This window comes from Leptopilina boulardi, unplaced genomic scaffold (genome assembly GCF_019393585.1).
Source record: "Leptopilina boulardi isolate dan_hultmark-lab unplaced genomic scaffold, ZJU_Lbou_2.1 LbouV2_214, whole genome shotgun sequence".
Classification (NCBI taxonomy): domain Eukaryota; kingdom Metazoa; phylum Arthropoda; class Insecta; order Hymenoptera; family Figitidae; genus Leptopilina; species Leptopilina boulardi.
In genome coordinates, this window is record NW_026137768.1 from 1411311 (window position 1) to 1433307 (window position 21997).

At 27.5% G+C, this 21997-nt stretch overlaps 1 protein-coding gene across 3 annotated transcripts in view; it reads left to right on the forward strand.

Moving 5' to 3' along the window:
• Positions 1-21997, forward strand: part of LOC127279122 (zinc transporter 2) — an 85816-nt gene that overhangs the window by 58743 nt on the left and 5076 nt on the right. For 2 of the 3 annotated variants that reach the window (XM_051301272.1, XM_051301274.1), the window contains exons 2-7: positions 14358-14548; positions 15492-15602; positions 18128-18276; positions 19734-19885; positions 20414-20651; positions 21349-21589. In XM_051301272.1, coding sequence (XP_051157229.1) covers positions 14358-14548; positions 15492-15602; positions 18128-18276; positions 19734-19885; positions 20414-20651; positions 21349-21589 — 1082 coding nt within the window. Of the gene's footprint in view, positions 1-5444; positions 5901-14357; positions 14549-15491; positions 15603-18127; positions 18277-19733; positions 19886-20413; positions 20652-21348; positions 21590-21997 lie in introns of those variants that run through there. The other variant, XM_051301271.1, reaches the window with a different exon arrangement.

The window sequence follows — 21997 nt, forward strand, 5'->3', positions numbered from 1 at the left end:
AGTGACTAAAATTACATTTTTTTGAGGTAGAAATACTAAATACTTCCAGTAAACCAAATAAAATTAACCGAGAAATTCAACTACCGTTAAGTATTTGACTGAATAGTAATAAAAAGAACTACGGTTTTAGATATACAACTTAACCTTTATGGGGCAGAGGAAAAAAACACCTTCTATAGGCGGACGAGGTACCCTGGTACCTATGTTTAATTTATTGATGTTTGTATATCAAAATGAGCAGTTCAATCAACTTTAAGTGTAGTGGACGTTTCAATGAATGTAGTAATCACATAATACTCTAATAACACAAGATATCTTGGGATATATTAATAATATCCCGCAGATATCCTAGGGATGTCCTATGGATATCAAAAGGATCTCTTAAGGATATCCAAAAAATCGGCGGTTTGGATATCCTTTGGATATCCGATGGATATCTGAGGATATCCAAAGGATATCTTCTGGATATCTCTATAGATTTTCATAAATGTCCTTCAGATATCCCATAGATATCGTCAGGATATCCCACAGATATCACAAGGATATTCTCAGTATATCTTCTGGATGTCAAGAAGATATTCTCAGGATACTGTTTTAAAGTCATTATGAGACTACGAGTGAGAATATTCTGTGAATTAAATTTTATATAAATAAAATAAAATGCAACTTGTTTTTCGAGAAAGTTGTTTAATTTGAAAAATTATTAACTAATTTTTTTCTCATTCGTGATTCATTCCTTTATTCATATGCTTAATATTGTCAGAAAATAAATTGGCTTTAAACAATATAAATTCTTCCCCGCAAATAACGAATAACTAGTAATATTAATTATACATTAAGTGCATGAGTTTATTTTAAAACTTTGAAAAATGCGTTTCAAATCTTCATTTAAAATAAATTAGAAGCTCATAAGATTTTTGTTTTTATTATATTATTATTCATTATATTAGCTTAACAATTTTAACCTTAAAAAATATATGTTGAGATGTTAAATATCCCGTGAATATCCTAAGAATATCCCACGGACATCCTGAGGATATCCCACGGACATCCTGAGGATATCCCATGGATATCCTGCGATATAATATCCAATAGATATTTTGTGGATGTCTTAGGGATATCCTGTGGATATCCTATGGATGTCCTGTTGATATCCCACAGACCGGCGGTTTGGATATCCTATGGATATCCCAAGATATCCTGGGGACCATTCTAGGATATCGACCATTGATATAAATATCCTATGGATATCCTAGGAATATCCTTTTGTTATGAGGGTATGAATACACTGTAAAAAGAAGTCGTATTTTAAGGCCGAAAAGAGGTCTTATTTTAAGAGGCAACATTTTTAAGGCAGCTTAGCTGAATTTACGCAATGCAATTTCCATTATAACTACTAACGCTGATTTTAAGACTCATCTTAAAATAAGATTTTCTTTTTGCTAATAAAAAATTATCATTATTAGTTAATTAATAAAAAACTGTCCATTACGTATTAAATATTTTGTATATATTCACAATTTCATTGATCTTTCATTAAATATTACCTCGTCAGTCCCATAATGGTTAATACAGATTAACTAAATAAATAGTAATTTTTATCAAATAAAATTTCTTTTTTTGAAATAACTAAAAATTTTCATTAACCAAATGATCTATTATTGTTTATTGAATATTGTTTTAATTGAAGCTAAAACCTCTACAATTTTGGCAAATAGTATTTTATTTCATTCAAGTACACAATTTATTTGCATCAAAACAAAAAAATTTTGATCCAAATAAATCGAAATTTGACTTAACCCCGGCATAATTCCGCGTTCAAACGTAAATGGCACAACGGGTCTTCTGGACTCGACGTATTTAACCCTTATCTGGCACCATGGCTTTAATTGAATGTGTAGCTTTTGAATATTTCAATATATTAGTTTGACATATTCTTAATAATTTTGTAAGTTTTTTGATACAACTAATTCAATACAAAAGAATAAATTAGCTTCAAACATTAATAATTATAAATTTTTAATTTTAACCTAAATAGTCACATTTTATTCTGCAAAATAAATACCTTTTTTGGAAGTCCTGCTGTTGTAGTAATTTTTTCCTTAAAGAAAATACATCAAAAATATAACCTTAAATTTTTAAGTAAAAACACGCAATTTTTCGTTTTTATTTTTCATGATTTTTTTTTAACTAACTTAAAATAAATTAATCTAATAATTATTAAAATAAATTATTGTTGGAATTACATTAATTTTTAATATTATGCAGTAAAAAAGGTTTTAGAAATAATTATTTTTCATAATTTTCAGATATAAATAAACTGTTTATTTGATCTAAGTAGTTTTTATTTGCATTAGAAAATCAAATATTTGAGTAAAATAAATAAATAGTTTCAAATAACTCAATATTTTCGTTTCAAATAAATATTTATTTAATCGAAATATTTTTTATTTGTTTTCATAAAATAAAGTATTTGTATTAAATAATTTAGTGTAATAGAATCAATAAAATAAATTTATTAATTTATTAGATTCACTTGATTATTTACTTGAACCAAATACGATTTATTTGGTTCAAATAAATGTGATTCAAATAATTTAAGTTATTTTAATTAATAAATACATATTTTTTGGATACAAATAAAAAATATTTAAAACAATATTTTTCGAATACTTTGAATTATTTGAATAAATTTTTTAATATATTATAATTCTATTGTGTAGAGGAAGAGAAATAATATACAATTCTGCATTTTAGATTTTCAAAATTTTGATGTGTCCTTAAGTTTTTTCGAACTTTCAAAATCGTCCGTTTTGGCATTTTCAATTTTTTTTTGGGGTAATGTGCAATCACAGGTAAAATTTAAGGGGCGGGTATCGTATTTAATTTTTTTTTTGCATTTTTCTTTATTTTTTTAAATTAATGTATAATATTTCAAGAATATTGTGTAAAAATTTCAAGCCGATCGGAGCAAAATTGACGAAGTTATGAGCAATATTTTTGAAACATTATACATTAATTTAAAAAAATAAAGAAAAATGCAAAAAAAAATTAAATACGATACCCACCCCTTAACAGAATTTTTTTTTAAACGAATTTTTAATTTAAATAATTTTTAGGTATCGAATTTTTATTTGGGTAAATTCTTATTTAACAGAATTTCTCTTTATTCAATTTTTTATTTAAAAACATTCTAATTTAACCAAATTTTAATTTAGCTTAATTCTTATTCGACAGAATTTTAACTATTTTAAGTGATTTGAATTTTTAAATGTTAGAATTTCCAATTCACCGAATTTTAATTTATGCAAATTTTTATTAACACGAATTGTTATTTAATAGAATTCTGAAAACGACGAATATTCATTTGTCCAAAATTAAAAATGACCGAACAAAAAATAGAAAGATTTCGGTACAATTTTTCAATTAAAATTTTTTATGATAATTTCTGAGTGGTCAATTTAAAAAAGGGGAGGTAGCGATTCTACGCAAAAAACCAACTTTTAGTACACAACTTTTGGCATGATCAATAAATTAAAATTCAGAACGAATATACAAATTTTACTTGTTTTTCGAAAATACTGCTTTTAGGACTTTTCAAAAAACGTGGGGAGTTGTGCAACACCGTTCAAACTTATCAGAAAAACATATTCTTTAAAATATTCTTTATTTAAATTATAAAAGGTGAAAAAGTAAGATAATTAATATAAAATAAAATCATAGATAAGATAATAAAAGATTAATTATAGGTAATATAAACAAAATTAAATTGTTTTAAAAATAATTTAATTAGGCGCTATGTAATTAATTTCATTTACAGTGAATACAGATGTAAAATCCATTTGTTATTTCAGCACAGTTGAATTATTCATAAATAATGTAAAATAAAAATAGAGAGTGCGTACTAGAATTAAAAACTGTTAAATATGATGTGTTGCACAACTCCTCACTGACGCTGTTGCATAACTCCCTTTTTTCTACATAAGTCATAGAATCATTGACACATCAAATGTTCATGAGAAATTTTTCTTTGTACGCTGAAAAGTTATTAATTACTGATTATTTTCATGCACTAACCATTGTTAAAAAAAAACTTTTTGAAAAAAACTTTTAACTCACTATCTGGAAAGATACGAAGAATGCTTGTAAAGATGACGGGGCTACCACTTAAAAAGTTAGTTCTTAACGAGAAAAGAATTTGACAATAGTCAAAATTTGTCACATTCCTTTCACTTTAAGGCTTAATTTTTTAAAGGCTTGTAAATATTAAAATTATTAAAATTATACCTAAATTTTAAGGTTATGTTTGTTTCTTGGTTAAGGCAATTTAAGGTTATGTTTGTCTAGTCTTGAAACCAGAGGCAATCCTGGGGACTTGCGCCTACGTTAATAGTCAAAATTCAAATAAATTTTGAGGTTATGTTCGTTTATTGGTTATGGGGGGTGATTTCCCACCACAATTTGAGGTTATGTTCTTGATTATATTTCTGTGAGAAAAATTATCTTTGATTTAAAAAAAATTATCTTCGTTTCAAAGAAATTTTTTATTTAATTCAAATAAATGTTTCTTTGATCCTATATCAATGTTAGAATTTCTTTGATTTAATGCACAAATTTCTTTCATTCAAGAAAATTTCTTTGAATCGAAGAAATTTTCTTTGAAACTATGAAGCTTTTTTGTTTCAAAGAAAATATTATTTTGAATAAAAGAAAACAAGTCAAAGAAATTGGTTTCTTTAAATCAAAGAAATCGTTTCTCTGGATGTAGGAGTTCTCGTTGTAGAATTTTTTAAAAAACTTAATTCAAATTTTTTTTTATCTGTGTAGCATTTCCTGGTGTTTGATTTAGATGTAAAAAAGTTAATTTAACATTTTATATTATTTAATTTTAATTCGTAGTCTTTTCTTGTAGAATTTATTTTTGAGAAATTTTTTTTTATTTAATTAAAATGTAGGTATTTAATATTGTCAAGAATTTCCTGGAATAATTTTTTTCCTTTGTTTATTATTTTAATGTATAGAATTTTTTCTTTTAGAATTTATTTGTGTGGAATTTTTTAAAAAACTTATTCATTGCAAATTTTTTTGTGCAGAATTTCTTGGTATTAGATTTAAGTGCACCGAATTAAAAAATCAAACATTTGAAAAAAAATTTAAATTATTTTTTTTAAGCTAAGAAATAATTTTGATATTTAAAGTATGTTTTTGACCTAAATACAACATTTGTTTGATTTATAAATTTTCTCCAAATTCAATGCACTATTTTAAGAATTCCAAAAACTCTTTAACTTTATTTACCAAAGTAATATTTTATCAAAATAATTGTATATCTTCTCCGTCCTTGTTACACAAGGACAGCTACTCGCAACTTTCACGGGTGAAAACGGCTTGTGATGTTTAACATTCAAAGCAGTCACCTATCAAGATTCATCAACCAGGAAACCGGCTTGTTCCGCAGTGACTTTGCTAACACGAACCATGAAAAGAGAATCGTAGAAAACGGTATTATTTTTTCGAGACTTAGCAAAACGATAATATTTTTCTGAAATATATTTTAATAGTTTCTGTTAAGTTTTTAAATCAGAAAAATATCGTAAAAAGTGGTGAATTTTAAATAGTAATATACATTTTTTAAAATAAAATTAAAAGTGTACGAGTGATATTGAATGAACTAATATGGCGCTTGGAATGAAAAGAAATGAATTTTCATACTCGCGAGATTATTTAAGACCATACAAAAGAAGGAGAAAACGCGAATATTCCGATTGGCGTTGGATATCGAATATTTCACGAATTAATGGAAAAACATGTGGGTACACTAAAGTTACCAATGATTTTAATCAAAGACTTCAAGCAACGACACAAAGTACAGATGATTCAAAATCACCTATTTTTCAAGAGTATGTTAATTTTGCTTTAAGTAAAAAATAATTAGAAGATAATTAAAGGAATATTAAAATTTTAATTAAATTTTTTGATTTTTTTAAAATTATTAATAAAAATAAAATTCTGTCAATATTGCTTTTGTTTTTTTCAGATATTCAAGAAATTAAAGTTTAGTAGTTTTAACAATAAAAGCAATTATGTATTTAAATATTGGTAATATTTTGGTGAATTATAATTTATAAATTATTCTTTCGCTTTGTTTAAATTAAGTTATTTTAAATTAAAAAGGTAATTAAGATTCACTCGTATAATAATCACATGAGACTACGTTTTAGTCAGCTGTTAAATTGATAATAGAATTCTGGTTTTATTATCTTCAATGTTATAGTAGTTATCTCCATCTACCTTTACATTCTTATGTCACTTTTAGATGCTTTTAGTGTTTGACCAAGATACCGCAATATTAATTTCAAAATATTTGATTCGTCGATATTGTTTTTAAATTTTTTACTTTTATTAATAAAGTCAACTATTCTTACATGTTGAAATGAAGTATGTATAAAAAAAATTTTTTACTTAAGGATGATGGAGGCCCTAACATAACCTAAAAACTGAAATTTTTAACGCAAACAAAAATTTAATATAAAACATAATAATTAATCAAATTTAAGAATAATTGGTCCAGTATCCCAAGCAGCACGTTATATCCCCCTGAATATCCCTTGAATACCACAGTGGAATATTCCCATGATCTTCAACCCAGATAGCACAACAATTTGCAGCAATTCTTCAGCAAGTTTACAATGCCAAATTTGTTAGTTTGCAATGTAAATTTGCTGCAAAACTGTGGCAAATAACTATATGTCCACGCTTTGCGAAGTTTGCATTGCAAATTTGCCGAAAAATTTTACATACCATTTGCAGAAAATTTTATGGCAAACTTGAAGAAAATTTGCTGATAATTTGCTCAAATTCATGTCATGCGCAGTAGTTTTCTATGGCACTTAGGGCTGCGCAATACATTTTAGTCGCCTTTCCTTTAGGAAAGGTTTGCAGTAACAAAATATCATCATATTTACAACAATGACATTTTTTAATTTTTGTCGAAAAATGTCCGCAAGTTTTCTTAAAATTTGTCATAAAATTTTCCTGCAATTTTTCTGAGAAATTTTTCTGCAAACTTGCAATGCGAACTTCGCAAAGCGAGGACATACAGCTATTTGCCACAGTTTTGCAGCAAATTTACATTGTAAACTTATAATTTGGCGCTACAAATTTACTGCAAAATTGCTGCAAAAAGTTGTGCTATCTGGGAAGGAAAATCAAAATGTGAATATTCCACAGTGACATTCAGGGTATATTCCAGTGACATTGAGGGTAATATTAAAGGAATATTCCAGTGATATTGTGGGAATACTCCACGGTTATATTGAATTTTTTTTTAAGTGTTGAAATAATAGAAATGTGTTATAAATTGTTATTTGAATAAGCAGGAAGATTAAAAATACATTTAAAAAAAAAATTCAATGTAACCGTGGAATATTCCCTCAATATCACTGGAATATTTCCACAATATCACCTGAATATCCCCTTAATGTCACTGGAATATTCCATGAATGTCACTGAGGAATATTCTCTCAATGTAACTGGAATATACCCTGAATGTCACTATGGAATATTCCCATGATGCGGACATTTTGATTTTCCTAGAAGATCATGAGAATATTCCACTGTGGTATTCAACGGATATTCAGGGAATATACCTTGCTGCTTGGGATATTTTGAATAATAAACGCAATTAGAAAAATTTGGCAATAGACATTTCTTATGGCTCAGCATTCGTTCTTTCAAATGGTGTATCGGAAGAAATTGCAAATTTAAAAATAAACAAATTACAAATGCACAAAAAAAGTTGGACTCATATTTGTTGCATCTCAAAATGAGTTCACAAAACGTGGCATAAAACGTGGTCTCATTTTTGATGCGTATCAAATTGAGTAGGAATTTTGTACTCAATTTGAGATTACGTTTTTTCTGTGTGGTTATTTAATAAAAAAAAATCGGACGAGTGCGAGTTACACTCGCATTAAAACCGAGGGTTTCGTACCGTTAAACCTAAAATTTGGGGGATTAAAGTGTAAAGGCCTATGAAAAAATTCCAATTTTGCTTAATTTTTCTTGTAATGTGAGCATGAAAACACATATATAGACACATAGATAGAAAATTATCAGGTTTTCCTTGAAAACGCTATGATAATCAACTCCAATCGTGCTCACTATACTTTTTTTGTAATCTACACGTAAAAATACGTAAAAATGTATAAAATTGAAGCCCTTTAGATAAAATTCTCTTCGTTTTTTGAAAAAAATTCATGATTTTTATCGAAAATTATCAGTTTTTTCTTGAAAACGCTATGATAATCAACTCCAATCGTTCTCGCTATATTTTTTTTGTAATCTACACGTAAAAAAAAACATAAAAATGTATAAATTTAAATACCTTAAGATAAAATTTTCTTCTTTTTTTATTCAAATAATCCATAATTTTTTCTAAAAATATGAGTTTTCCTTAAAAACAATATGAAAATCAACTCCAATCGTGCTCGCTATATTTTTCCTGTAATTTTCGAGTAAAAATACATAAATGTTTTAAATTTGAGCTCTCTATGTGAAAAGATGTGGCCACTAGGGGGAGGGTACATAGTAATTTTTAGGGATTTTTCGTAAAAATTCATGGTTTTTCCTTGACAACGCTATGATAATCAATTCCTATGAGATTCGCTATATTTTTCCTGTAATCTACACGCCAAAATACATATGTGTACTAAATTTCAGCCCTCTAGATAAATTCGTGTGGCCGCTAGGGGATGGGGGGTACATGCCTTGCTTCACTAGTCTCATTAATAGGGTTCTCCCTTCGGGTACGGAACCCTAAAAACATGAAATTTCAAAGTTTTTTAAAATTTTTTTTCTTTTTAAATTTTGTTTCGATTGACTTGAAATTTTGACACAATATTCTTGAGATAATATGCATAAAATAATTTAAAGAAAATGCAAACCAAATTTTAATACTTTACCCCCCCCCCTAACAATTAAAAAAAATTTATGATTGTAGACATTTTATTTTTTTGTAAAAAGGGTTTCAAGCAAGGTTCAAAAGCCACTTGTACCCACCATATACCTCTATTGTTAACAAAGACATTAAATTTGTAAAAAAAAATTGTTCTATTTTTTTAAAATTATTGATATAAAAATGAAATATTTGGAAGATTCAACTGTTCAAAATTCTAGACATTCAAAAAATTCTATAAATATGTAGTAAAAATTAAAAAATTTAATAGTCAATTTCTATGAACATTTTTTAAATATTTGAAATCCTTCAGACAAATTTTTTTTATATTTCTTTCAAACCGGTTATTTACTTTTACCCACTATAATTTACCTTATTTATATTCCCTTCCCCTAAGAGAAGGGTCCCTTCGAGGGTCCTTCAGGTTTAATAACTTTTTAACGCAAAATAAAAAATTATTTAAATTTAGAAAAAATATTTTTTTAAATGTTATATTTGTAATTTTTAGATTTTAACAATTTTAATGATATTAAACTTGATGTAAAAACATTAAAATTACATAATGATTATACAACTATCTATTCCATTAACATTAATTTTCAATAATTTAAAAATATTTTCAAACAATTATATATCGTTCCCTGTAGGCAGAAAACCATGTTCGTTCTAAAAACGTTTTAAGAACGTTTTTAAAACGTTTCATGTCTACCAAATAATGTTCTGGAACATTATTTGAACATCCATGTTCTTAAAATGTTCCAGAACATTATTTGGCGGACATGAAACGTTCTAAGAACGTTCTTAAAACGTTTTAAGAATGAACATGCCCTAATAACACAAGATATCTTGGGATATATTAATAATATCCCGCAGATATCCTAGGGATGTCCTATGGATATCAAAAGGATCTCTTAAGGATATCCAAATAATCGGCGGTTTGGATATCCTTTGGATATAGCATGGATATCTGAGGATATCCACAGGATATCTTCAGGATATCTCTATAGACTTTCATAAATGTCCTCCAGATATCCCATAGATATCGTCAGGATATCCCACAGATATCATCAGGATATCCCATAGATATCGACAGGATATCCCAGATATTTTCAGGATATTCTCAGTATATCTTCTAGATGTCAAGAAGATATTCTCAGGATACTGTTTTTAAAGTCATTATGAGACTACGAGTGAGAATATTCTGTGAATTAAATTTTATATAAATAAAATAAAATGCAACTTGTTTTTCGAGAAAGTTGTTTAATTTGAAAAATTATTAACTAATTTTTTTCTCATTCGTGATTTATTCCTTTATTCATATGCTTAATATTGTCAGAAGATAAATTGGCTTTAAACAATATAAATTCTTCCCCGCAAACAACGAATAATTATTAATATTAATTATACATTAAGTGCATGAGTTTATTTAAAATCATTGAAAAATGCGTTTCAAATCTTCATTTAAAATAAATTAGAAGCTCATAAGATTTTTGTTTTTATTATATTATTATTCATTATATTAGCTTAACAATTTTAACCTTAAAAAATATATGTTGAGATGTTAAATATCCCGTGAATATCCTAAGAATATCCCACGGACATCCTGAGGATATCCCATGGATATCCTGCGATATAATATCCAATAGATATTTTGTGGATGTCTTAGGGATATCCTGTGGATATCCTATGGATGTCCTGTTGATGTCCCACAGACCGGCGGTTTGGATATCCTAGGGATATCCTATGGATATCCCAAGATATCCTGGGGACCATTCTAGGATATCGACTATTGATATGGATATCCTAGGGATATCCTTTTGTTATGAGGGGGTTTTTTGCCCACAGGGTTGTAATTGTATTAACTTTTAAATTACAAATATAATATTTAAATAATTATTATTTTGAAATACAACAATTTTTAATTTTGCAATGAAAATCCATAAAACCCCCGAGTAATGTGTTTCAAGCGAATGTGCTTAATTTTTAAAATGTCGTCCGCCATATTGGATCCGATATTTTGAAAAACGGACACCGAATTCGTAATCAGTGACCCCGAAATCCTGCGAGTAACGATCCCGTGCAGAAATTTCCCTACTTAGTTCTACTTTAAGTAAGGCTCTCTCATGGCCCTTGCCAGTTTTTCCACAAGTCCGTCATTTCCCAGATTAAACGACAGTTACTTGGTTACGCCATGTTTGCAATATAACCTAGAAAACTACATATCAAGGCAGTGGAAAGGCCCTTGCCAGTTTGTCCACAAGTATGACATTTCTTAGAGCAAGAACATAAACGTGTTCATGTAAAAGTACTTGTACATAAAAAAATATGTACAAGAACATGCTCATTTTTTTGTATAAGTATATTTTCTTGTCCAGGATCTTGTATAAGTTCTGATACAAGAACATGTCTCAATTCCGGATGCTGAACTTGTTCAAGAACATTACTTGAACATGTACTAGAAAATGTACAAGTTCATTAATGAACATGTACAAGAAAATGTACAAATTCATTAATGAACATGTACAAGAACTTGTACATTTTCTTGTACAAGTTTTTTCAGCCGGGAATCGATGACAACTCAGATGAAGATGAAGTACATGTAGAAATTCATGTATAAAGAGCGAGATAAAGAGTAAAAATCTACGTGGATTTCCATGTACCTTCACGAATTTTACATGGTATTTTGAAACATTTCCACGTAGAATTATACGCAAAACAGCGATATTAAAACTTTAAAGTTTATCCCTACGGGTATTATATTCGTACCCATATTGAGAACACTTAACGATGCGACCTACTACGATAGGCAAATGTGGAAAAATAAAGTTTCTACGTCTTTAAATCAATATGTACATAAATGTTTGAATTCAAAAAGAGAGAAAATTATTTACTAATGCATGCCTACCCGTCGTAGTAGGTCAGGGTTAGCGTTCTCAATTTGTGTGCGTCTAACAAAAGCTGATTTTTTTGCGTATCCAAGAATTTCGCAAAATTACATCAAGCATACTGAAAAAGTGCATGAATCTTTCATTTCAATTTTGATAAATTTTTTATTGATCCGTGTAGAAATCACCAACCCAGATAGCACAACTTTTTGCAGCAATTTTGCAGCGCCAAATTATAAGTTTACAATGTAAATTTGCTGCAAAACTGTGGCAAATAGCTATATGTCCTCGCTTTGCGAAGTTCGCATTGCAAGTTTGCAGAAAAATTTCTCAGAAAAATTGCAGGAAAATTTTATGACAAATTTTAAGAAAACTTGCGGACATTTTTCGACAAAAATTAAAAAATGTCATTGTTGTAAATATGATGATATTTTGTTACTGCAAACCTTTCCTAAAGGAAAGGCGACTAAAATGTATTGCGCAGCCCTAAGTGCCATAGAGAACTACTGCGCATGACATGAACTTGAGCAAATTATCAGTATATTTTCTTCAAGTTTGCCATAAAAATTTTCTGCAAATTGTATGTAAAATTTTTCTGCAAACTTGCAATGCAAACTTCGCAAAGCGTGGACATATAGCTATTTGCCACAGTTTTGCAGCAAATTTACATTGCAAACTAACAAATTTGGCATTGTAAACTTGCTGAAGAATTGCTGCAAATTGTTGTGCTATCTGGGAACGTATGCCTGAAATGATTGTTGGCCCAATATTGGTCCTACCTTGGCAGCCCCTGTTTATATATTCTAGACTGGTCCTAACTTGGACTTAGCTAGAACATTTAGTTAAGTGTTAGAAAATTTTTTATGAAAAAAAGTGATTTAAATTAGAATTTGTAAAATATTCTCAGATAATACTTATTTAATTAATTGATAATTATTTATTGTTATATATATTGCCAAATAATATATTTCAAAAATATTTTGTTAAATTTTTATTTGTTTAAACAATTTATTGTTCATAATTTATAACTTTTTTAAATACACATAGAAAGTAGCACAATTTTATAAATTTGTTACCTTCTCTTAGTAGTTAGTAATTTAAAGGTTATAAATAAAATAAAATATAGAATTAAATTTGCAACAACTATTATGTTAAATTGTTTAAACAAATAATTGTTTCTATTTATTAACATTTTTCATAATTTTCCTAGAAAAATGCAGTATTTTTTCCTATTGTAAAATTAGGAAAAAGCTGCATCTTTCTAGGTGTACTACAAAAAAGTTAATAAATAACAACAATAAATTGTTTAAACAATTGTTGAATTAATAATTTTACATCAAATCTATCTGGCTTTATATTCGATTTGATAAATTGTAAAATTAGGAAAAAAACTGCATCTTTCTAGGTGCACTACAAAAAAATTAATATACATAACAATAAATTGTTTAAACAATTAAACAATGCAATATAGTGTTTTAAATCCATTATTTGACAACATAAAACAATTACAGCGAAAGTTCTGGATGATTTCAAGTATTTTTGTAAAATAGAATTAAAAAAATATAGTGAAAATTTATATAGTTAAAGCGTTCGTTAGGTCTCTTAGGTCATGCGTCTGGGGATCGATTCCCGTAGGGTTCAAATTTTAATTCAACTCTCAGAGTTTAATTTAAAACTTAAAGGATATTCCTTTTAGAAAGTTAGTACCCTACTGTTAATTCCCATATGAGATCCTTTGTAAGATATCTTATGGTTTCTTATATAAGATCCCATACGAAATCTTATAAGGACATCTCGTAAGAAGAATCTCATCAGTGTCCATACAGGATTCCATATAAGATCCCATATGGGGTCGAAATTTGAAAAATAAGATTTGTGAATATCTCAAAAACGGTAAGAGATACGTAAAATCGGACAAAATTTGAGTTCATTTTATATAAACCAAAAATATTTTGTGTTTAAAACCTAAAATATATGTCTCATATTCTTTTTTTTAAATAACTACTACATAATCCCATGTGGGATCCTATGTGAGATCTCATATAGAATTCTATATAGACACTCATGAGATTTGTCTCATGAGTTTCTATATAGGATTCTCCTAAGATCTCATGTAATATCACATATGAGAAACCATAAGTGATCTTATGCGGGATCTCATACGGGAATTTACAATAGGGATATTAATTGTGGTTAAAATTAATTTTTTAAATTATTTATTATTAAAACTGGCATTAACTAGGCACCCAAGTTAGGACTAGGCTAAAATCGCATCATAAACCATTGTAGGACCAAGCTAGAATGCCAAACTTGGACCTAGTTAATAATAGGGCAAAATAGATACGACCAAGCTAGGACCAGTTTTTATTTTCTACACGGGGAAAGCTTTCTATAATCTTTCATTTATGAAACAGTTTTAATGTTTTCATGGGTGTTTTTAATTCGCTTGTCAGAAATATCATTATACTAAATTTAGAATACCTGTAAATTCATATTTCATCATATTCTCTTTTCAGATTCAAGGACAAAGCAACTTTTGGGTATGGAACAAGTGTTTCTCCCAATAACAATGAACCTCATGATAGTGCCATGACATCAAAAAAAGTTATTTTTTGCGTGCATGGAAAACTATCTGGATGCTGTACTCTTATTAAAGATAATGACAGTGATAATAAAGCAGTCAATGACTATCAACGTCCAATACTAAGTATGTTCACTATTTTACCATACATAATCATTTTAAAAAAATTTCAATTTTTATTAAAATAGTAAAATGTTTTGCATTAGAGTCACACTTTTTGTTATTAATTTTTTTTTTAAATAAAAGAAAAAAAAAGATTAAAAATTTTTATCTATCCGTAAATTCAAAATAATATTTAAAATTTTTTAAAAATTCTGACAAATATCTAAAATATTATGAGGTTGAAGTCTAGTGAGTTTAAAACTATTTGAGCAATTGCTTTGGTCGAAATAAAGAATTAATTAGTATTCAGCTGTTGACAACCTCATGTAATTTATGTTGGAAAACTTTTATCGCTTGGCAGCACGGGTTAATATAAAAAGACATCAAACCTTCCGCTTAACACATATTGTTATAATATATGTCCGTTTCACTAATTTCACAAAAATTTATTCCACAATATTCAGGTAAATGTTCAAAAAACAATTATTTAAGTTAAAATATATTGTACGATATTCGAAGAAAAGAAGCAAATAAAAATTCAAATTTAACAAAATTTTAGTAATTGTATTGTGTAAAATAATACGAGGTGTGTAATTTTTTGTACTTCACTAATAAACAAACTTGTGTACAAACTTAATGATTAAAATCAAATAATTGCTGTCAGCAAAAATAATAAATATAAATCCTTCAGTAGACAACACTTTCATTCAATATCTTAAATTTAAAGAGTTAAATTACTCTTAAACTAATGTAAAATTTATTTAAAAATATTGCTCAAAATCTATAATAATTAATATTTGAAGCTTGAAAAATTGTCTTATTTATTAAATCCACGTTTAATTACAGTAGATAGTTTTTAAAACACGATAAAATTACATTGTATAAAAAACTAATTTTTATTTTTTGTAAACTTCTTTGACAGAACTGTTAGACATATATAGTCTAAATTTCAAAATTTTAATTTTAGGTGAAGATCACTGCCACAGAGATAGAAATGAAGATATAGATAGAAAAGCTCGCAAGAAATTATTAATTGCCAGTGTGCTATGTGTTATATTTATGATTGGAGAGATCGTAGGTAAGTAATAAATAAAAATTTATCTTGTGTACCTATAGATCACTGTAAGTAAATAAAAATTCGTGATTAATTTATGTATGGGGCAAAATTCCTGAACTGTTCACGGTGCGCCAGAAGGAGGTTTAAATAAAAATGAATTGGCACTTAAAAATTCTTTTTGATTATGGTTCTAAGACGAATAAAAAACTTTTCTCAATAGGTTTTAAAATCAGCTTACGTGCCCAATTTAAAACAAATTGAGTTTTAAATATTTAAAAATAGTATTTTATGAGGAACCAGAATTTATTTAATGTATACTTATATGTGTATAGATAATAGATGTTTTAGATTTGGGTTCATATAAATTTATTAACAATGAAGTTATTTTCTTGTTTCGTTTTTATATTTATGCATTAAGAGTGTCAAACGGTATCTGAAATTCTTTGGCAAGAAGAGAGCTTTAATTATCGCTCTGAACGTGAAATAGTATTGATTTTACACGAACACTTTTAACAAAATCAGCCAAAATCCTCATCTTATAAATTTCCTAAATCCAAAAGACTGTACGAATCCATAGAAAAACATGGTTGCAAAACAAAAAGTAGAAAAGTAATCTAATAACAGCTGCGATTTTGTGCGCCCTGCATGCTGCTGCCATCTGACGGCGGCGGGAGGTAAAGAACCTGTCATTATATTACTTTTCGTTTTGCAATCGTGTTTTTGTATGGATTCGCATAATCTTTCGGATTTAGGAAATTTATATAAGATAACGATCTCTAGCTGCTTTTGTAAAAAATGTCCGTCTTTCGAGAAGAAAGTATTTTAAAATCAATGTTTATCATTTTCACGTTTAGTGTCGTTTTTATAGAGCGATAATTAAAGGTCTCTTCTTGCCAAAAAATTTCAGAGACCATTCGACTCTCTTAAATAAATTTTGTCACTCTTAAAATCGTTCTTTTAACATTATAATTTAATTTTTTAAAATCGGACACAAACACTACAGCAATATAATTATTTATATGTAAAATTGAAAATAAGTAATTATTTTATCATTTATTGCAGTATTTATTAGATTAAATAAATTCTGATTCCCCATAAAACACTGTTTTTATATAAAAACTCAATTTTATTTAAATCGGGAACGTAAACTAATTTTAAAAACTATTGAGAAATGTTTTTTATTCATCTAAGAATCATAATCAAAAAGAATTTTTAAGTGCCAATTCATTTTTATTTAAACCACCTTCTGGCGCAGTGTGTGTTCCCACCGTAAAAATTAATTTCTCAGGATTGAGTTGATACTTGGCTAAAGTATAGTCCTAGTGGACATACATTCAACCACCAAATGATTTTACCCAATAACAAAGGGCTTTGAAGATACAAGGATTCGAAATTTCATCTCTCAGGCGATTTCTTTAAAATTCATCGTAACATAACTTCCATAAGACTTATTCAATTACACTTTTATTCTAGGCTTTTAGAAAGGGTTTTTTCTCTACTTTATGAATATGAAATCTAAATTTTTTAATTCTTTCTTTTAAAGCGTTTTTTCTCAAAATTTTTTTAAAAAATTTAATTTTCGCTGCTTAAGGCCGTTTTTAAATTTTTTGTTTTGGTCTCAAAAAATAGCATTTTTTGTGTACTTTAAAATCACACTTTGACAAAAATGGGATCTGCTTATTTCCAAAGTCAAATTTGACTTTTTTTACATAAAAAACTACACTTTTTCAAATTTGACCTTGAAAATGAACATCCCATTTTTGTCAAAGTGTGATTTTAAAGTACACAAAAAATGCTATTTTTTGAGACCAAAACAAAAAATTTAAAAACGACCTTAAGCAGCGAAAATTAAATTTTTTTAAAAAATTTTGAGAAAAAACGCTTTAAAAGAAAGAATTAAAAAATTTAGATTTCATATTCATAAAGTAGAGAAAAAATCCTTTCGAAAACTCTAAAATAAAATTGTAATTGATTAAGTTTTATAGAAGTTATGTTAAGATGAATTTTAGGGAAATCGCTTGAGTGGGAACTTTTGGGACAAACTTGACATATTGATAGAAATGTGTGAATTGAATTTCGCGAATTGCCTAAATTTTGGGTTTTGTCGGTAACATTTACGGAAAAAATTGGAGTGTTAAATTTTCAATGTTAAAAATTAATTTAGTCTGATCTGATCTTTTTAATAATAATATTTACACTCTACTATATTTTTTCTTTTGTGAATGGTAAACTTTTTTCATTTTTTGTTTTACACTCCAGGAAATTTAAACTAATTATTTCGATAGTTAATTATGTTATACGAAAGTACAACAGAAAAATGAATATCGATAAATAAATTTGACATTTAAAAATTTGTGATTATTCATTGTTAGAATGTTTGAAAAAATATTGATTAGTATTATTAGACTATTCCTGATTTAATGATAATTAACGTAATATTTTTACATGGCAATGAACATGGCAATTTGTTAATACCAATTTTTCTTAAAATAAAATTTATTTAAGAATTTACATAAATGATTTATATTTTTTTTAATATTTTATAGGTGGAATTTGGTCAAATAGCTTAGCAATTGCAACAGATGCTGCTCACCTCCTAACAGATTTTGCGTCATTTATGATATCTCTTTTTTCGATATGGATGGCAAGTCGACCTGCTACAAGAAAAATGCCCTTTGGATGGTATAGAGCAGAAGTAAGTTTTTTCATCCTCCTACCCTGGCGGATCTCGAAATCGGAATGTACGCTGAATTCGTTGTACATTCGTTACACATTGGTTAAACATTTAGTTGGAGTGAAAATTGTGTAGAAACTGATTGGAAACTGTGGAAAAGTGTAATTGAATTGAATAATAAAAGTATTTAGTGATAGATTTGTGCTGTATTTGTGATAAATTAACGTGTTATTATTAAATAAATAATGTTTAAAGTGTAAAATGTTCGCGTAAGTGAGTTTGACAGGCTAGGGAATTTTCTAGTGACATCCAAATTGATAGTCGATAAAGAAGTTGAGCCGCTGACTTTGCACGGTAGGTAGGTGGCTCCTTTTTAAAAATTCTCTTTTTCAATTGTAAATAGAAAAATTAATTAATTAATAAGTTATATAGTTTCTATGTTGTCATTTTTTTAACAATTGAATTTTTGAAGATTGTTTAATGAGATAAATTAAACTTGTATAATCGATGCAAATTGTTGTTTTTTAATTAAATTCAATTAAATTAATTTAATCATAATTTTAATAAAGAAAACTTTTTTTATTTTTCTTTATTTTATTATTATTTATTTTTAATATAAATGTAATTAAAAGAAAAGATTTATTTAAAAGTATTTTAAAAACAACAATTTGCATCGATTACACAAGTTTAATTTATCTCATTAAACAATCTTCAAAAATTCAATTGTTAAAAAAATGACAACATAGAAACTATATAACTTATTAATTAATTAATTTTTCTATTTACAATTGAAAAAGAGAATTTTTAAAAAGGAGCCACCTACCTACCGTGCAAAGTCAGCGGCTCAACTTCTTTATCGACTATCAATTTGGATGTCACTAGAAAATTCCCTAGCCTGTCAAACTCACTTACGCGAACATTTTACACTTTAAACATTATTTATTTAATAATAACACGTTAATTTATCACAAATACAGCACAAATCTATCACTAAATACTTTTATTATTCAATTCAATTACACTTTTCCACAGTTTCCACTCAGTTTCTACACAATTTTCACTCCAACTAAATGTTTAACCAATGTGTAACGAATGTACAACGAATTCAGCGTACATTCCGATTTCGAGATCCGCCAGGGTATATACATACACCGTAAATAAACTCCCAGAAAAACATTTTCAACATTGCTTCTATATGCGTTTAAATCGACTATTCCTTTGAGTCTAACCTACAAAGAACTTTTTATTGTCTTCTTCTATTTTCTATATCCATCTAAAGTCTGTAAAAATTCTGTCAATAAAAAAATATTCTTGATAAATGTAACCAATTGGATAATCGTTAACAAAGAAACATATTGTTTTCAAAAAGGCCGGTGATAAATAATATAAATAATTTTGTATATTGAAATGTATATAATAGCAATGTCTAATTTTTTCAACAAAAATAAATTTTATAATTTAAATACTTTTTTTTGTAGGTAATAGGTGCACTAACATCTGTTTTGATGATATGGGTGGTAACTGGCATTTTATTTTTCCTTGCTGTGGACCGTATTATTAATGAGAATTTTAACTTAGATGCTACTGCCATGTTAATAACTTCAGCGATAGGTGTCGCAGTAAACCTTGTGTAAGTTAAATTTACATTCCCTAGCGGATTCCAAATTATGAATGTGCGATGAACTCGTTGCACATTCGTAGTTTGTGGAAATAATGTAGAAAATTGATAAAAAATGCTATTAAATTTAATAAATAAACCCTTCGAGGTCACACTGGGTGGTTGTCACTCATCAATATTTTTAACTTTTGCTATTTTTCTGGAAAACTTAAAAGATTCATGAAATTTTTTCGATAACACGAATTTTATATTTTTTACTTAAAACATAAGGAAACAGATTTTTAAAACATTTAAATGTATCCACAAATTTTTCTGATTTCTGTAATTTAACCATTTCCAAATTACAGCCACTCAAAAATGACTATAAGGGTGGTAACCACCCAGTGTGACCTCCGCGATCGAAAAACGAAGTGTGACATTGAAGGATTAAATGATTGATTTTTGCAATTTTTGTGTTAAATTAAGTTGGATTATTAAATTATTAATATTTAATATTATTAATATTTAAGAAACGATAATTATTGGAATTAATATTTTCAGAATGGGACTAACATTGCATCAACATGGGCATGGACATGGACATGGTCATGGCCATAGTCACAGTAATCACAACCATAAACATGAGGAAAAAACAAATAATGATAAATGTCGAGAGGAAGGTGTTTTAGAAAAAGATGAGAAAAGAAATATAAACGTTAGAGCAGCTTATATTCATGTACTCGGAGACTTTATCCAAAGCGTTGGTGTTTTTGTTGCAGCCCTTATAATTTATTTCAAGGTACTTCAACATTAAAGATTTTTGAAATATATTATTCATTAATTTTGCGTAAAATTTCATCTCATGTGGAAACTTCTAATAAATAGTGAGAAGATTACGGTTTAAGGTTTTTGAAAATCCAAAAAAAAAGTTTTTGGTGAAACGCCCTACTGATTATTCCATAAAAACATTAGTTAGACTTTTCATTTAAAGAATTTTATTCGATATAATTATTTTTTTAACGAATCTTGATTTATCAAATTATCATTTAACAGAAGTTATATTTGAAGAAATTTTTATTTCACAGATTTTTTCTTTATCTAATTTTTTATTTAATAGAATTCTAATTTCAACTAATTTTAATTTAGTATAATTCTCATTTAATTGAATTTTAAAAGATTCAAATTTCAGAATTTCAAATTGACTGAATCATTATTTGCACGAATTGTTATTTGGTCATTTTAATTTCGTACAAATGAAATTTTGGAGTTTTAAGAAATTTATCAAAATAATTCGTACAAACAAAAATTCGAATAAACAAAGATTCAGTGAATTAGAAATTTTATCACCTGTCCACCATTTTTTCTGTGCTTTAAGTCTGCTCAAAGTAAAAGCAAACAAAAAATATTTTTTTCAGACGCGATCATATATAGATAATAAATATCTTATTTATAAATAATAATAATATATTAATCTAATGATTCTTGTTATTTTTTAGCCTGAATGGAGAATAGTTGATCCAATCTGTACATTCCTGTTTTCTATTTTGGTAATCTTGACAACAGTAGCTATCATTAAAGATGTTATGAACGTTCTTATGGAGGGAATACCGAAAGGTTTTGATTATTCCCAAGTTGAAAATACTTTTATACAAATTGATGGTGTTGTTAAAGTTCATAACTTGAGGATCTGGGCTCTTTCTTTAGACAAAACAGCTCTTTCAGCTCATCTGGCAATTCGTAAGTAAATTCCTAAAATTCTTAAGTTTTAGTAGTTTCATTGTTGAAATATATGTGAATAAATAAAAATAGTATATGTCCCAGTGTGTACGAGTAACATGCATGTAACAGTTCCATAACAATTCTGAGAAAATGTCCGCTTATTCGTGTAACATGTTACACGAATAAGCGGACATTTTCATAGAAATGTTATGGAACTGTTACATGCATGTTACTCGTGCACACTGGGGTGTTACCATTAAAGTCCGTAAATCAGTTAATGTGGACATTAACTAGTTAATCTGCGGATTACCTAGTCAAATCAGTTAAACTTCGAAAGCAAACTTTTATTCTAACCCTAACTAGTTAATATCCGAATTTCACACTTTAACTGAGAATCTTAGTTAATCAACAAATTAATTAGTTAAT